Source organism: Perca fluviatilis, chromosome 10 (genome assembly GCF_010015445.1).
Source record: "Perca fluviatilis chromosome 10, GENO_Pfluv_1.0, whole genome shotgun sequence".
Taxonomy (NCBI): Eukaryota; Metazoa; Chordata; class Actinopteri; order Perciformes; family Percidae; genus Perca; species Perca fluviatilis.
The window spans coordinates 15,620,426-15,639,671 of record NC_053121.1 but is presented as its reverse complement, the minus strand read 5'-3'; the positions used below and the strand labels follow the sequence as shown (position 1 = coordinate 15,639,671).

Sequence of the window (19,246 nt, the reverse complement as noted above, 5' to 3'; positions counted from 1 at the left end):
ATCAGGTGAGGAAAGCTGGTGAAAAAGAAAAGTTCAGATAAACAAATGACATCAAAATCATCACCAAAAACACCTTCAGAGTCATAAAAGATGCTGGAGAATGCTTTGAAAATGATCCAAACTGATTTGGGAAGTAGAGGTTGGTAAACTCTGTGTGACCTACTGTTTGAAAGAGTGGTGAACCGCAACCATTAAGTAAAGTTAGCTTATCCTATGTCTGAAAGGAGATTAAGATGATACTCCTAAATCTCGGCAGCTGTTCAACACACATTTTTTTTCCACTATATTACTCAGCCATGCGCTCAATGGTGTTTTAAGCCCCCAACGTCTCCTTCCAGACAGCGCTGCCACCGTTGACTTCAAGGCACCTAACCATAACCATAACCATTGCCTAATCCTAGTGCCTTCCAGGTAGCGCTGCCTGAAAGGAGACGTTGGGGGCTTAAAACACTGTTAAACCAGCCATGCAGTCTCCACTGTGCAACCCAGTGCCCACAGCCAGTCCTCATCTGAGGGCCTTCAAGATTCAATGATGTTAAAGATGAGCGAAATACATCCAAATGTTTCTCTGCAGAAAACTGCACATATAAAAAGATATAAAAGATGTAAACATTTCTAAGCCTCAGACAATATACAATAAACCAGATGTCACTGACATTTCATGGCTCTTGTGGGATCTTTTGCATAAATCAATGTTTGGAGATCAGAAGTTAGATTAGATCATAATTTTAGGATTAACATCCCTGCAGAGTGGCTACAAGTTGTGTACTGTAGATCAAATATGAATGTAACTGTCCATGAGTTGTGTGTTCTGAGCAATCTGCACACATGGTAAAAAGCCCTGTAGGCTCTTTGTAGCTGATGTTTCTTTAAGTCTGTGTTTGAGTTTTATTATTCAAAAGCAGCCAGGGATTGCATCCACAATTTCTGTGGGTTTAGCAGGAACTTCGTCTAAATTTTTCTCGCATAGTTTTCACTCTTTATTTGGATTTCTCTTCCCGGTGTGCATGTCGGGAAAATGAGTTAAGAAAGGAAAAGAGGGTTGGGGGTGGGGGGTGCACTGGTCCCTCAACATCCCTGTGCTGAATATGAAAATATATTATAGCATAATGTGTTCAGTATGCAAGCTTGAAGGAAACCATATGAAAAGATCCCAGACAAAGAGCCTTCTGTGTTCCAACTGACCCCCTCCCACCCTCATCCTTCGTCTGCTTCAATTGAGAGAGAGAAGGGAGAGGAGAGAGAGAGAGAGAGAGAGAGAGAGGGAGAGAGGAGAGGTAAAAGGGGGAGTTGTGTGTGCAGAGTTGTAGGAACTGAAAAGGGGCAGTACACACACTCGCTGCCTCACACAGCCAGACCCACCGGAGTACAGGTGAGCAACACGACTAAACCAACACACACCAAACAGGAAGGAGCACTGAATGCTGGAATTTTATCTGTCGCTGTGAAACTGTGATTGCTGCAGACTTTGTCACCTGCAGCCCATTATATTTAGCTTTACGGGGTAAGACACTATCTTTGTTTGGAGCGGGAGAGAGAGTGCAGGGGAAATGCAGTGAACTGAAGCAGAAGTGGAGGGAAACTTTGAAAGTCTTTGTTTGAGTGGATGACAAACATCTGTGGCCGCTGTTCCCCCAGAACCCCCCCCACTCCGTGCAGGCTGCAGACTTGCAGAAGGAGGTTGACTGGCTACATTAGCACTGTGGTCACTGATATCCGCGCCTATTGTCCTGACCGTGTGGTGCCTGCTGTGTAGCCAGGTTATAGACTTGAACTGCACTGTGTAACATTAGATGGTGTATCCAATGAAAGACCTGGCTGGAGCTGTATTGACTTACATATATAAGTAATTGTTTCCTGTTAACACAACAGGTGAGGCCCATTAACTTCTTTACAGGGGGGCAACTGAAGGTTTTCTTCAGCCATACGTTACCATAGATATATTCACTAATGATACCCGTTTAGAATGCTGTGACAGAAGGTGCTTTGAAACTGTAGAAAACTTGTTTTGCCAAATGTCTTACTGTGAAGAGAATAACAATGCTTAAAGTCAGTACCACCCAGGAAATAATTCCTGCAGCGTTTATATTGTTTGCACACATTTTAAATTTTTAAAAGTGCTTGTACTTTCCCCCTTTGATGTCTAACAGTTCAAATTAGATGTTTGAGAAGGTCCCCCCTCTTGGCACCAGATCATACACACCTACTTACAGTTTTTATCGTTGCCTCTTGATGTTCTCCACCTGCGACTCTGAGACTAGGATGAGCGCTACATGAAGCAGTCACTTTATTACAAGGTTGTCCTCTGCATGATTTATGATTGCACCATTCCTAAAAGTGGAAAGGGAAACAGAGACATTTGTGACTTTTATAGGAGTCTGTTCCTTGCAGTGTGTGTTAGATGTCAGTCATCAGCCAGCACAAGCTGAGGCATGTTGACTATCACAGCCTCCTGAGGAATTATGAACCAGGAATGCCAATTTTGGAGCACTACCCAAAATTATTTCGTAGTGCTGTGAGGGCCCTTGAATGGTTCTTTGTCTGAGCAAGAGCGAGAGACAGAGCAAAGGGCCTTACTAAAGCCATTTACGGCTAAATGATTTTTGCTTGCCATACTGTAAAGGATCTGGGCAAAAAGGAAAGAGATAACAGATGTGTAGGAGCTCTGCCCCGAAGGGATTCAATCATAAAGGCTTGCCAGTCAATTGCTTGACTGTTGTGACCAGATGCCTCATTGTAAGCTTGGTAACTGATACACTTTTAAGTCTTACAGTAGGTGGAATGCACACTCACCTGACATCCACACAGCTCACATACACCAACACATGTGCGCCCAGAGCAACTGATGGTGTACAGATTACATACCTGAGGTGAAAATGCATGCAGTATATGAGTTATAAGGTGGCTGACATGCTGTCTACAAGTTGGCTATTGATGCAGATGTGTAATAAATGTACAAGACAACGGCCATGAGGGACAAATGAATGATTACAGTTTGTGCGGCTGCCAAAGCCATTTCTTTTGTGCGTCATCACTATGCGAGACATGCTGCAGAGAGCCGTGGGATAGATTTGCTGTCCACGTATGGATCCGTCATATGTTGACGGTGTACAGGAACTCTGTGATTACACACGAAAGTGGCCTACGGGCCAGACTGTAAATGATATCCCTGGCTCTAATCATGGAGGTCAATGGGTAGCGCAGGAAAGCTGTGCGGGGGTGGGACAGGTGTGCACTGTACAAAATTAAAAATAAATTACGAACTTCAAGGTAATTGGAGGATGGGAGGAAAGAGGGATGACATCAGATCTCAGGTATGGCAAGTAGATAAAATCAGTTGGAGTGGGGTAGAGATCACAAATACAACAAGCAAGCTGGATATTATTAACAAGCTGGGACCAATGAAAAAAAAAAAAGTCCAGAGTTTTTTTTTTAGCTAAGTCTGCATCTCTGCTCATGTCAGTGTTGAGTACCTACAGCTGTTCTTTGTCAGGCGGTTAACAAATATTTGCAGACCGGATCAAAGACAAGTAATCAAACCGTATTTTAATCAATCCGGTACAGCAGCGTTAGGACACGCCCTCAACATATGTTCACCTCTCTGTACTCATCGATTACAGTAAACATGGAATCTTGGAACAACAAAGACAACTGTGAATAAAGAAAATGTAGCATGATGAGGTGCTAATCTAAAAAGACAATGTCAGTCTCCGAATGGGGTCCAGATAGATCCAAGCACATCTGGGGGAATCAAAGAGCTGTTGTCAGTGTGTCTAAACAATACCGGCCTTCATCCCTTCTCACTTGACACGATCACGCCAGTAAGTGTTGTTTCTTTTCTGGAGGGAGGTGGGCCAGTGTTTTGTTTGGGTTGATTGTGTTCAGGAGGCCCATCAGCACTCCTCCTACAGACTGTCATGACTCAGCTGTCATGCCAGAGGAAGAGCGTCTACACAAAACAATCTTCCAAGGGATGCAAACAAGTTCACACCTTCAGAAAAAGGTGAATGTGAGCGTGGCTGCTATGCCTCTAAGGAAAATAATGATTATATGTGTAGTTCCCTGCACAGCGCTCCCACTCCTGAGTGTTCCAGCGGTGACTCAGGAGCAAAAACAAATGCCATCAGCTTCAAGGAGAGGCAAGTCTGATCAAGGAGAGAGACGTGCAAACACTGGCTTATCATTACACACTTTGCCAGTGGGGATTATTAGCTTTGAAGGGGGAACGTGACACTGTGGATCTAATGAAATGCTTTATCACATGAGAGGGATGGATGCCACAGATGTCAATGTAGGACATTTAAATCTTTGTTTGTTTCTTTGCTCCTTGCTGCGTGGAAATCTTTAATCCACATTCACTTTCTCAGCATTCTGTACAGAGCTGGCCCGACCCATAAGCGAACTAAGCGGCTGCTTAGGGCCCCGTGGCTACCAAAGGGCTCCCAAGAGCGCTTGAAATGTCCCACAATAGAGCCCATAACAGAGCCGGTCTATTTAAAGGTCCCATGTCATGAAAATTTCACTTTATGAGGTTTTTTAACATTAATATGAGTTCCCCCAGCCTGCCTATGGTCCCCAATTGGCTTGAAATGGTGATAGGTGTAAACCGAGCCCTGGGTATCCTGCTCTGCCTTTGAGAAAATGAAAGCTCAGATGAGCTGTTCTGGAATCTTGCTTGTTACGAGGTCATAACAAGCAAGGTTACCTCCCCTTTCTCTGCTTTGCCCGCTCAGAGAATTTGGCCAACCCATGAGAGAGAGACATCATGGCTTTCAAACGAGAAAAGTGGCAGTTGGTCAAGGCCACACCCCCACCCTCCACCTTGCCCCCCCTCTCTCTCCTCCTCAATAGCTACAGACACAGAAATGGCACATCCTAAGGAAAGCTCATTGTGGGACTGGCTCTAGTGGCTGTAATTCTGCACCAAGGCTGAATTTCGGGAAAGAGACTTCAGATACAGTATTAGGGGACCACTAAGGTCTATATAAAAGCATCCAAAGAGCACCATGTCATGGGACCTTTAAAGATAGTGTTGCTGCTAATAGGTCTCACATTAGTCTTTAAATGCGTATTTGTACATTATGAGTGCTTAAACTAATATTTACAATACACAAGTTGTGTAATGTGGAGAGTCCCCAAACCAAATCCTGTTTAGGCCCCCCAAAAGTCTAGTTTTAATACATATTTTTGACCTTAAAGCATTAATAAATTGTGGCCTTCTTCCGTCTTTGGAGACATCACAGAGAACAGAGTTTATCACGTTCAGACATTTATAAAGGCGTCTCCTCACTTCCTTTTCCACCCTTTTAGTCTGAATACAGTTCAAAGTGAGAAGGCTGATCTTCATCTTTGAAGACAGAGAATTGGACTTCAGTTGTCTCAAAAATGGACAGGTTGAGATTTATGCTTTTTGGAAGTAAACCAATGTTCACTAGAAGTATCAGATGAGCCAAACTTAAAATGTTCTTAAAGTCACTGTTCTTTCTTTTTGGAGTCACCCTCTCCAAATTTGTTAAAAAACTGCAGACTCTCTGTCAGCACAAAGGTCAGGTCATTTGGATTGCTTTCTTGAAATTATCACAGATAATACTTTAAATCCTGTACAAAGCAGTGGGTTGAAACTCATGTCATTACACAAAGGGTGATGATGGAATAATCGAGTAGGATTCTTGTACCAGCTGTTTGCCAAAGCTGCAGTTTGCCAAAGTTGTGGGTAGATGTTACATTCGGCGTTTGTCTTTGCAAATGTCACATTTAAATAGCATAGGCCTAATTGAAGAAAAGTGTGCATAACTGAATTTTAACCTGCATATGTCTCTTTTTTTGCAGGTGGTTCTGGACAAAAATGGACACGGAGAGGAATTAGTTAATCATCTACAGCTGAAGTCTGGTCCGCCAAACAATAACATTTTTTTACAGACTGGGTGAACGATCAGAACCCAGACATCAAATCTTTCCTACAAGGAGCAAAACAAACAAACTGGCAATCTGAATGGTGGAGCTGCCGACCGCAGGATTACTTTATTCGTGATGAATTCTTAGTTGTAGTGTGCCGATGCATTTCAGTATTGATCAAAACTACCACCAGAAGAAATAAGAACTTTCCTTCTCAATTGTGGTTTTGCGAATAAACAAAAGAACAAAATTGAGCATCCTTCCTTTAGAGGCTGTGTCTGGCTTTAATGTATAAGAAATAACACAGAACACCAGAATAAAGCAACTTGAATTGAATATATTGGAGCTCTGAATACAAAACAGTCTCTGGAATGACCTTTCCAGAGTGCAGTGTTATTCCTCACATGCACCTAACAGCAGGAAGCTGCCATATACACAGTTCCCATTCACGTCACTGTAGAGTTATGATCTCCAAGATAAAGGTCTGATCCTTTTCTCCGAAAGAAAAATAATCTGCGGGCTGGAGATTGGGACACAGACGAAAAGCATGTTTTGGTGACCAAAATAGCCGAGGAGGAAGAGCAACGTCTGGGAAAGAAAAAAAGGAGTATTGGAGAGATTCTGGAGAGACTGTTTCTCAGCCCTTTTTGCCAGATTTTCAACAGACCACAACAAAACTTGTGCAATTTTCTTGGCAGTTGTCCATGGGAACTCATCCAAGGCACATCGGAGCTGACCCTCCTGGGAGGTCCTGTTAGATCAAGAATAATACTTCATGAACACCAAAGTAAGAGCGCACTTTTTCCGTCAAATTTCAGCTGACTGCAGGACAACATTTGGAAGGATTATTGCTGAAAGGGGAGCCAAAACCGGAAGCAGCAACTTGGAAAGCTAAGCTACTCCTTTCCTTGTCCATTTTTGTGTGTTTTCTTGTTTTTCCAAACACATTCACTTCCTGCCAGCAAGGACTAAAACTTTCATCTCCCATCTGGAACGACTGACTGGAACGAAACGCTCACATAGCTCCCTGCCGAGGGCTTTTGTTTTTTGCTGCAGCAGAAGCATTTCACCGTGGCGATGGAGATGGAGAAGGGACATACGTCTATCAGGAGAGGAGTGAGCTGGAGTCCAGGAGGATTGAGAAAACCTCTCCAGGCAACACAAAACATGCACACTCCTGGGACAGAGTGCAATGCATCACGGGAGACAACAGGATTCAACAAAGAACAGATGAGCCGGAAAACAAGTAAGCGTTTGTTTATCTGGCGTTTTGCCGTCCTTATTCGGGGAGCCCAGGCAGCAGCAAGAAAGTGTATTGTTACTATATTACTTCATTACACAGAAATGTAGTTGTAAATACATTTCCGGTGGTTTGTTTGCAGTGCTGCCTTAATGCTACAGTGTGGCTTGAACTGCAGTATATCATCATATCAGAAAACCTATAACTAAGGGTGAGTAGACAGCAAATAGAGAAAACAGGCAGCCCTGCCTCCTCAGTGCAACTTGACACAGCGAAGCTCTCTATGAAACATCTGTTTCCATGCCGTAAAAATACAGGCTGCCCTAACAGCAATGGAAATGCAATCATGCATCCCTGCTAAAGGCCAGTCTTAATATACAACACAGCCACTGGCAATAAAGGGCTAACTTGGGGCAAAAGCTGTTTGGAAACTTCTTTTTTCTTTTTACTTTCACAGCTGTCAACCTCCACCCCAAAATTAGTATGAAAAAAAATCTTAATAACACTAACAACATTTTGTTGTTAAATGGCAAAATGGAAAAGCACTGAAACAAATACTCAGCTGGAAAGATAATTACCTCTGGGCTGTGACAGGTCTGTCAGATATAATATTCAAAGAGAGTTGAAAGACATTGTGTTGTGAGGAAGCATAACAAAAAAGGTCATGGCCATCAGATAACCTGATATAGATCTATAGCCTCTCTACCTCCAAAACTGTTCCCATCACTCATTACTCGCTAATTAGTTTCCTCAAATGGAACACAGATCACCCAAAAACAACACAGAAGCACAAGTCAATAGTCGACTGCACCTCTGCAGAGACATTTCGTAACTCCACAAAAGTAACACTGCGAGCAGCAGAGCTTGGTCTTTTATTTCCCCCACTGAGAGTTTAAAGTCACATTCAGTCGGGTAAAATCCCAGGACCCCTGTTAATCCTTGTCTTTCCATACCGCTTCACACACATCACCCATGGGGGCTGGTGCTGTCATCCTGCTCACCCCACAGCCATCGCCCGGAGAAAGATAACATCCGACAGGGTAATCTGACCTTTGATACACAAATGCAGGGTTGGCCCCCTGATTTAAATCCTCCCTCTGTGGGAGCAGTTTGCCGTTCGCTCTCACCCACGCAGGGATGAGGGGACGGGACGGAGGGCAGAGGGATGAGGTAGGGAAAGAAAGAGGGGGTGAACAATGAGATGTGGAGGCTCTTGCATCATCGCCGAGGGCTGAGTTTTGTCTCTGCTGGAGGACAGGAAATTCCTATTGTGGGCTTGCAGGTTGGAGCTTAGGGCCCAGACGGTTCAGAGAGGGCAGACACTTGGTTGGGGGAAAGTGCACAATAAACACACACTTACATGGTGATATCCAGACAGACAGACACACGGAGGGCAGCAGAGGTCAGGAGCTGGCTCTCTGGAGTCTTAGTGGTCTAATCCATACATATACCGAAGTATCTTTGGTCAGACACTTCTTCTTGCCATCACAGGACATTAGACAGAGATAAGTCGCTCAATACTTGCCATTGATTGGACACCTTTCCAGAACTGTCAAAACAAAGGGAAGTCTGTGTGTGCAACTAGGAAAACATCAATACTTTGGCAACAGAAGCCCTGAGCTCTTTCCTTAGAGGCATGTCTCCGTTTTTGTAATTACGGGGGAACCCTGTGGATGGTGGAGGTGCACATTTGAAAAAGTGAAACCGAGCTGGAGGCTGAATGACAGACAGCACAGCCTCCAGATACAGACCACCTCCCTCCCTGGCTGCCTGTGTGCCTGCCTGTGTGCCGGACTGCGGAGAAAAAGAAATCCGATCCCGTGTCTCGCAGCAGAAAGGGGGTGTGAAAGCGATCAGACGCAGTTAAATTGAAAACTCTTGTGGAAGTACAACAAAACAGCGGAGCTCTGAATTTGAACACGAAAGAGGTAAGGGATCAGGCACTAAGCAAGATAAATTCAACGTTCAGTTAACTTTGAGCAAAGTGGAGAACCTGTGCTTGCCGGTTTTGTGAAGATATAGCCTATTTGACTTGTTAGTAGCAGCGTTTTTTTTTTTGTAAGACATCGGCTACCGTCTATAAACTTAAACAGGTGATTTGTTTTCTCGTAAATGAAAAAATATATATAGGCTATATCCAAAGTCATTGAACTTTTGAACTGTTCTGTGTCATAATGTTCTTATGAGATCTGTAACATGCGCTGTAACTTAAAGAACATGAATTCATTTCTTCAACCCAAATGTAATTGGCTGTTGATTAACATCTCCATTAGTTTACATATTAGGCTACTGGGAATGCCAAAGTGTCATTTAATCAGATAATGACCAACTTTTTTTCTGAACAAATGTACTCAACTTAAACAAAATGCCACATTCCATTAAACAGTAAGCTACTTTTTTTTCACTATTTCGGTCATTTCTATGAATCACTGATAGGATTTGCACCTGCGTGTTACTTGATAACCAGTCTGGCTGGCTCCCACTGGAGGTACTAAAGGTGTTTACAGTGAGGGAGCATTTCATTTCAAGCCTCACTGCTCCGGCTCTGGTATAAACAGGTAGTCTGAATTATAATAATGAAATGGCCAATAAAAATGTTATTTGGGCCTGTGGTGGAACTGCCACCCATGTTGATAAAAGGTATACAGTTAAGTATACCGTGTGATAGGTTCTCTGCAGCAGTCTATAAAGGAAGGTGATTTATGCTCATGTCAATAGTGGTGAGAGGACTGCTTGTTTAAAGGGTTGTGTAATAATGCTTTCATACTTATTATATTGCTGTCACAAATATGTAAGGTGGTTGATATATCTCCCTCTAATAGTGTCACCGTCTGTCTTTCCTCTGTCAGCGTCAGGTTGATTGATTAACCACAGTTGATGCTGACATTGATGTATTCCCCCTGCAGCCATAACCACCACCATCATCAAAGGGTATCATTTAAAATGCACTGCAAATGTTCATAATCCAAATTGGCCCTATCGTCCCTCTTTATATATTAAAACAATGAGATGATAAACATATGCTATTGAACTTTAGATGGGTTCATGTAAAAGGAACTCGTGGGTCACCTACAAAGAGTTAATTACATTTTTGTGAGGGCAGACTGAAAGTCTGTAAAATCAATGGCAGATGCATATTATTCCTTTTTTACTGGGGAAAAGATCATGTTAGCTTTATACTCTGTGCCAGGAAAAACTGCATGCAGAATGAGCTCTATAGGAAAGCTTTACAAGTGATTGATTTACTCATAATCATTGTGATTGGCACATGATTAGATCAAATGATGTAGCTGTCTAGATCCGTCACCTTATTAATGATAAAAAAAAAGTCATGGCTGTGCCAGCTGTCTGACAAACCTCCAGGAGAGACTGAATATGAATATATTCCACCAGTCAGAGTTGTATAAATTAGATGAATAACCTACCAGATGTGTCACCACAACCAGTTATTCTCCTTTAAAATCTCAATCAGAGATTTATAACTCACGGTTTTTATTCTGTTTACAAAAAGGCAAAGATGCAGCTTTGATTTTCCTCTTGTAAACTTTGAGGCATGATGTAGTCCCTATATTTAACGCGGGAACACTTGATGTATAGTATTGTATAAGATGTCATTTTTGGAAGCCGTAGATTGTAAAAATGGTCTATTAAGGGTTTGAGCTGCAGTATTGCAGAAATTAAGTACAGAGAGAAACCAAAGGCATGTTGGAAGCTCAGGCAGGGAGTTTTCTCAGCGGTGGAGGAATGCTCAGGGAGGGACTACTGCAGATGGCAGAGGAAATAGCTCCGCTGCCTGGAATGGAGCTCTTAAGCTCAGAAAACAAACAGCCAATTTGAACATAGACATCATTTCAAGGTAATCAGCAAAACGGCAACATCAAATAACAATTTAGTTTGGTACTGTAGGAGACATTGACCGACATCTTTTTATTAACATTATACAACAAGCTTATTAAAACGTTTCTCCGCCTACGTCTGTTAGTTCTTTGTCTGCTGAGTCAAGTGTCCACAAAGCCGATTTTTCTCGCTGGATTATTTGGAATCAAAAGCGCTGCAAAGAAAAATCAAACCCATATGGTGCATAAACAGTTTTTAAAGAGAATATTTAATCCCAGACTTGTTAAAAATTTGCCCTTGTTGATTTTCTCTATTGGTACATAAAAGCCGTTTGGTGAGCTTTAATAAGATGTTGAGGGAGTTGTCTTTGTTTAAACAGCAGTTGCAGCACATTGCTAAGTCTCCCAAAGTTATGGTCCCTTTTATCATAAATCAAACATCTCTGTTGTGAAGGGGGAAAAGTCAATCAATCTCTTGTTTCTCTCATTGATCAGGCTGTCCACTTTCTCTCCTTTTCTCTTTCACTCCAGATCTGACCAGGAGCGCCAGTTTATCAGACAAGGAGCTAAAGGAGGCTCGTGTCAGGAGTCAGATCATCGCTGCACAGCTCACCGTCCCTTCCAACTCCACCTCCAGAGGCGTGCAGCTCTTTAACCGGCGCAAGCAAAGGGTCAGCGCCTTCACGCTCGAAAGCTGTGGAGAGGGGTCAGGGGAGAGCAGAGCTGAGAATGTGAAAACAAACCCCTCATTTAACAAACTAACATGGGCAGAGAGGAGCACTGAGGAAAAGGATAGAGACCTGAACTTTAAGAATAGCGCTACCAAGCCAGTCTTGTCACCACCTGGGAGAGTACATTCAGTGGGTGGTATCATGGAGGAACCAGGTAAGGATTTCTACAAGGAAGACGACATGGAGGACAGTGTTATCCAAGAGAGACATTTCCTCCCTGTCAAGGAAGAGCAGGAGGAAGAGGATAATGCAAGAGATAAAATCCATGAGGAGGACAAAGTCAAGGATGAAATTCCCCCTGGAAGTCATTATACTAATCCAGTTCTGATGGGGCATACTGAAGGTGAAGCAGAGCTAAATGGGGGCCACACAGGGCCACTTCCCACTGGAAAGCTTCATAATGGCTGCCACAGTACCTCTGGACCTGAGAGGGTGTCTGTTACCACATCCAAGCAGACAAGCACCATCATCAATCGAACTGCCAGGCCCTTTTTCTCGCCGCTGACGGTGCAGTCTCCAGAGGCAGCCAGCCCGGTCATGGACATTCCCCCTCCTCCTTCTTACAACACTCCTCCTCTCCCTGCTTTCACTGCTCCTCAACCTTTGGCGTTCTCACCTCCACCTCCGCCTCCGTCATATCCCACACCTCCTCTACCGGCCTTTACAAGCCAACCCCCGGAGGCCTACTACTCCAGTCCACCTCCTATGTCTCCTGTCATGTCTCCTTCCTCACCTCCACCATCTCAGTTCCCTGTGTCTTCTGTATCTCAGTACCCACCCATGCCCCATTATGGCCCTCCCACAGCCCCAAAGCCCTCCACCTTCGTTCCTCAGCCTGCTGGAGAGAGGAAGCCGATAGCACCGATCAAAACGGGAATACTTGAGGAGGGTGCTGCTAGAAGGGGAAGTAGGAAAGCAATGTTCACATTCAAAGAGAAGACGGTGGTGGCTCCGAACCCTGAGCTGCTCTCTCTGGTGCAGGGGGTGGATGAAAGGAAGAAGCAAGGATGCAGATCTGTGCCTGAGCCAGCATCCGAGGAGGAGTTGCTGGCGCTGGGTGCAGAGGCCTCCAACTTCCTCGCCAAGGAAGAGGACAGGGCAGAGGAGACAAAAGCTCCAGAGTGGGCTTCCTGCCTCAAGACCTCCAGGACTCGTCCGAGGGCAGAGCACAGGCCAGAGCAGACCCTCACCAATGTATCAGGAAAGGGGGCTGAGCTGTTTGCCAAGCGTCAGTCCAGGATGGAAAAATACGTTGTTGAGAAGCAAAATGCAGCACAAATTAGGTCTCCTTCTCCCACCATGTCTCTGCCACCATCTTGGGTGTTTCCGTCAAACATGCCCGGCAGAGTCAAGGCCATTGCTAAAAACTCTGACATGAGTGCTCAGCTTTCACAAACCCTAAAGGCCCAACAAGCAGTCAAGCAAAAACCAAGGGGAAAAGCTCCAGCACCAGAGCCAATTCCAGAGCCGCCTCCTTTAGAAAATGGCTGCTCCAAGATAGAGATGGACCTGTCAAGGCACCAGCCCTACCAGCTTTCCTCTTCCCTCTTCATCCTTAACCCAGCCAAGGACCCCATCAGTACCCTACCCAGAAGAGCACCACAGTCCAAGAGCCTGATATCTACCCAGTCCTTCTCTAGACAGTCTTCCTTACCTAATAATGCTCCTTCTCACTACAGTACCCAGTGTATGTCTCCACAGCTGCCTCTCAGCCCCACAAGAGAAGCAGAATATCCACCAAATCCAGCCTATGGCCAGCCAAGGATCAGCTCTCCTGCCTTTTCTCCAGAGCGAGTGTCCTCTCCTCGGTCAGGGGTCCAGGCACCAAAGCCCACGTTTTCTGCCAAGAAGGCAGGGATTGCCCCACAGGTGTGGAAACCCTCTCTGTACCGTTTTTAGAAAATGTGTTTACATCAGAGGGATGGTTGGAAAACTGAAACGTATTTTAGTATGGCTAAAATTAGCAGTTTGTTGAACTTTTCTGTTCAACTCGTGCCTTCTTCTAGTACTATCTCTTGTATTGTAGGTATATAACAGAGTGGAATTTTTTAACGTGTGGAATCCGTTTTAACCCTCACGTATCAGAAAGCAATTGATGTAATGTTTAAGAACACAATAATAATTGCAGTTAGGGCCAGACCTTATCTAAGTAAATACATCCTAATTGTTAAGTGACTCTCTAATTGTATTTTTTCCACAGTAACAAACACATAAAGAGCAGTATTTACCCTCAGTTTAAATAAAAATGTGCCTTGATGTAATCAGATAACGTGCAAAGCCGCTAAGCACGTCAGTTCTAAAATACTCTAATTTTCAATACGTTTTGAAATTTGATGAGAATTAACATCACACTTTTTCCACTTTGTCTCTCAACTCTGTGGGCACCAGGGTGATGCTGCTGCTCAACAAAGCACTTTAACAGATGGTCTGGCATCTGCTTTATGATCTATGATTTGCAATTTAATGCCGCTCACTGACATTAAAGTTGCAGCGAGAGAACTCCTTTTATGTCTTTATGTCTTCAGGGTAATTTACTCTGCTTTTCAGCATTTTCTACCTAAATATATGGTGTGTACTTGGATTCTTTAATGTTTCAAATCTGCAGGCTGCATACTAATTTGCATCATGGACCTACATCTATATTGTTTTTGTGACTTAAAAGAGTATTTATTTACAAGACGTCATCAATCACAGTTGTTTTAGACTACAGGGTTTATGTTTGTTTCATTTCCTAAACTTTGATTCACTGCTCTCTTCTGCTGTTATCCTGTCTGTTATGATTGATTTCTTTGTGTTAGCGTGAGTCTTTCCTTCTCTGATTAAAACTTTATGCTAACACACTGCTGTGACCTCTTTCTCCTTTTTCTCATTTCCTGACTTCACTGGCTTCTTTCAACCATTAATTTCACTTTCGTGTTCGTGATTTCACTTTCCTGCCTTTCCTGCAATCACTGCAAACACTTGGAACACAATAAACATTATGCCTCCGTTGAGTACACAGATAATTTGCCACAAGAGACAGATCTATTTTGGAACACAGTATGTGACCTTTAAATGAAAATCATTATTTCAGCTTGGCATTGCAAGATATCTTAGACTTTAATAAGAAAGGCCTGACCCTTGGTCTTGTTGGTCTTGAGGGGCTCAGACATTCAGACAAATGGAATGACCTTTGACCTGGGCCTTAACTGTTGAAATGTGAACATTAACATTAAACCTCAAAAGACCATAACTTCTCATGATACTGAGCACAGCAGTTCAGTCTAACACTAAAGACAGTCTTCATATTATTATCACGAGTGGTGTTAATTAGTAGGGTATGTGCACAAGATGAAATGCTGCTCGTGCTGCAGTTGGGTAACTTCATATCCCTGTAAAGGTTAACCACCTCAGGAAGGCCAGATGACAGTAACGTGAGAGAGACACTAAAGACTGGGCCTATGGGTGCTGTCAGCCAGGCTTAATGAAGAAGAAGAAGGGAACACATAGAGATGACCTGAATGCCACTGGGGCTCACATTGAACACATGAATACTATTTTACCAAAACAGATTTATTTAGTATAATTGAATTTTTTTTTACTATAAAATTGGTCTTTTGTGTGTTAATGCAAAACAAAACATCTTGTCATGGTCAAATCAAAATCTTTGAATTTACTTAATGAGGACATTTATTTATACCAAAGTTGTACAAGCATTATACAAAAATGTCTCTTATCTTGTGTTTTGTGTGTTTTCAAATGTACGTTTCCAAGAATCTAAAACAAATATTATTTGTCATGGTCCAATAGACGCCAAAGGAATCCTCCCCAGTTGAAACCCCCAGTGAGACTCCCACGCCAACCAGGACGCCCAGACTCACCAGACGTTTCAGCAGCCCAGAGGGCCCCGCTACTGGGACCTGGACTCCCAGCCTCCAAACTAATCGGCCCTCCACCACCATCTCTAGCCGCTCAGTTACTTCCCCTATATCCTCTCCCAGGGGCGCAAGATGCCAATCCCCAATGGTCAGTCAGAATATCCAATTTTCCCCAGTTACCTCCACTGCAGCATCCAGATCCTCTCAAACATCTGCAGCCACCTCTTCACGCTCTCTTCCTTGGGGTTCAAGATGTCAGTCCCCAATGGTGAGCCAGAGTACCCATTCCTCCAGCATCTCCTCCATTCCTGGTTCCAAACCATCACAAACGTTTACGACTACTTCCCCTCTTTCTCCTTCTTGGGGTTCAAGATGCCAGTCCCCAATGGTCAGCCAGCATACCCAATTATCCACTGTCACCTCAATGTCCACGTCCAGACCCCCCCAAACATCTACAGCCACATCCCCCTCTCCTCCTTGGGGATCAAGATGCCAGTCCCCTATTGTGAGCCCAAATACCCAGTCTTCCAAAAGTCCCTTTCTTCCTACTTCCAGACCAACCCAAACATCTACAGCCACATCTCCTGTCTCTCCTCCTTGGGGCTCACGTTCCCAGTCTCCTGCACTCTCTCAGACCAGTTTATCCTTCCCCGCCACTAAACCTCTGTACACATCTTCTGCCACCTCTCCTGTTCCCCCACCCAAAGACAGTCGCTGCATGTCCCCCATTGTTAATAACCCAGACTCTAAAGCCAACCATCGCCTCCTGGCCAAGAACATCATCAATGCAGCCAAACGTAAAAACAGCCCTTCCCCTGGAGCACTGAGCGGTCACAGCCTCCCAATCTCCCCTCTGGGGAATTCCCACCATGGCTACGACTGTCACAAACCACCCATCAGCCCTTTCCAGTCACGGGCATTTGGGGCTCAGTCCCCTACCTTCACCAGCCCTCCTCCAACCCCAACACAGAGGATCTGCTCCCCTGTGAGGCTCTACAACACTCGCTCCCTCACTGACTCTGATGCCTCTGTTGAGTCTGAAGACTCAGGCCTCCGATCGCCTGGCCTGCACTCCTACAACACCTGTCCCCGCGGCTGGGGCGGTAGCCTGAGGGTGAAGAGAACCACCGTCTCCACTGACCTGTGAGGGTGTTTCTGAAAGGCAATCAAGCATGAAATCAGTTTCATAGACTTTTGGGGCATTTGATCAACCAGTAAAGGAGTTTGTGATGGCATTTCATCAGACTAATAGAAAATACCCTTCTGTAACTTTGAATACCGATCCTGGACAATGGTAAACATTGTATCAAGGTAGTATTAGTATTTTGTATGACTCACATTCATAGCATGGACTGACAAGGACAAGCTTTTTACATAACGCAGTTGCTGTGGCTTGTACGCTTCTTACATACCATAAAGACTCAAAATACAGTAACCAAAGATTATACACGTTCTACACCTTTACAACATACATACATTGACAGCCACTGTTCCGGTTAAATAGTGTTTAAGTAAATCTGTTTTTAATGTTATTAATGAATCATCATTATGATTGCTGGTCTGACGCAAGTCCAAATGGGAAGAGACTTAAAAATGTTAAGGTATAGAAGGGACATATGGAATGAATAATGTATAAATATATATAGCTCATTGAACTATACAGTAATTTGGTTAAGGAATATTGATTTAGATTCTACTGGGTAAAATGAGTTATTTAACCCATGACAAAAAAAACAGTGGTAGATGGGGCACTTGCTATTCACGTTATCATACATGGTCACAGTATTCACCACAGTTTATTATCCATTTTAATCAATGGGAAATCAATCATATGCATAATTATCGCAGTGCAATATTCAATTTAACACAGCTTATTTTATGTATGTTATATGTTGCTTTATGTACTGCATTTGCTAAAACGAATGTAATCTTTACAGACAGATTGACAGAGAATGAGATGAAGAGATGACGAGATGAAGAGTTGTGTGTGGAGGTTCGATGGGGCATTGACGCACCTGTTCAAACACTGTTTCCATGATTCAGGAGAAAGAAAGATTCCAAAGTTTTTTTTGCTGAAGTTTAAATATTGATGAACAATTCAAAGAACAAATATTAGCTGTCAATGTGCAAATGAAATGGCATATTGATTGCAGCATTCATATTGGTGGTTAATGTTTGTATGCCTAAGTTTAAGTGTTGTCGCTTTTGCTGACCACCTGTAATGTCTTTCATGAGGAACAGATTAACATATTTTGTGCCTGTACTTATTGTACAAATTGCCTATTTGGATGAGGTTTAGGAGCAAATGCGTATGTACTGTAAGAGAAGGTACAACAAAACGTTGTTGAAAAAAGGTTAGAAGAATGTATGTTGTGAAGTATTAATCTGTGTTTTTGAGAAAATGATAAGAGGAATGGATTGTATTTTAAATACATATCTCTAATGTACATTCTCTTTAACTTCTGAAGTTTCTTTTTATAATTGATTTGCACTTCTGTTCATTCCATTTCAATGGCTAAATTGGCATTGTTTCAAACTTAATTTGTCATTCACAATAAAACCAGCAAATAATTATCCAAATAATATATTATTGCACAATTCAATACCTTTATGGTGGCAATTAGCTGTAAATCTGGCTTGTAGCCTTCAAACCACATCTGGCTTTCTGTTTACACCATTCTCATTTTGCCCAGTCCTGTACCAGCACACACAACAGGTTATTCCTTCACTCCTTGACATCCATGCCAAAAGCATCAGCACATTTCTCAATATTTACTTCTGTGTGTCTTTTGAGTGACAGGGACACCTGCTACATGGTGACCTGGCTCCTTCAGCAGGATTAAGTCTATTACTGTCATGGATTGGTTTCAACCTGTGTCTCCTCTGGACAAACCAAACACAGCTGAAATCCTCACAGAACAGAACATAATCATTGCATTTTTTGAGTTTTGCATGCAGGATTTTTCTGGGGTGGGTTCTGTGATTGCATGCCAGCATTTTATTTTCAAAACAGCCAATTTTTCTCTCAATTCATAACTGTATGATGTATGAAAATGAATGCTAAATAAAGAGTGATGACACACCAATTCAAATAATGTATATGTATGTTTGTCTCTTGTGTTATTAATATACTTCATAACACCATGTGCTTAAAATACTTGTACAATTGAAAATAATGAAAGCTGTACTAGTATTTTTTTAATATACAGTACCAAATGAAACTAATTAATGTGGAATTAATTCATTTACAACACACACATGAATACTGTTAAATTAGTCTTTTGCTTATTTAAGTCATTTACCCTTATTGTACTTGGAGTAAATAAGGTAAAAATATGTGACAAATTTAGGACTGCAGTAATCCTGTACAGTACCACCTGAACAAGTATTCATATTTCATCTGGTCCTTACATAACTCCTTAATGCACAGCCCCTCCATCAAAACTGTTTGATAGTTGAGTTAGTATATTTTTATGTTTAGTTATTGGATTCAGATGTTATGAATTGCCAATTTTTAATCAGAAAGGGTTTTATTGCGAAGTACGTTTTTTTACACATAGGAATTTGTCATGGTGTTGTTGGTGCATGTCACACATACTCTAAATATAAGAAGGATAAAAATAATATAAACAATATAAGTATAAACATATACACACAGTATGTATTAATAAAGTTAAAAATAAAATG

The 19,246-nt window shown here is 42.7% G+C and overlaps 1 protein-coding gene across 1 annotated transcript; it reads left to right on the top strand.

Annotated features, from left to right (window-relative positions):
• Window positions 1-1,311: 1,311 nt before the first annotated feature.
• LOC120566876 (synaptopodin) lies at window positions 1,312-18,658 on the top strand. Its single transcript, XM_039813546.1, has 4 exons — window positions 1,312-1,372; window positions 5,830-7,141; window positions 11,503-13,571; window positions 15,492-18,658. The coding sequence occupies exons 2-4, from the start codon at window positions 6,973-6,975 to the stop codon at window positions 16,704-16,706; spliced, it is 3,453 nt and encodes a 1,150-aa protein (XP_039669480.1). The 5' UTR covers window positions 1,312-1,372; window positions 5,830-6,972; the 3' UTR covers window positions 16,707-18,658.
• Window positions 18,659-19,246: the final 588 nt, after the last annotated feature.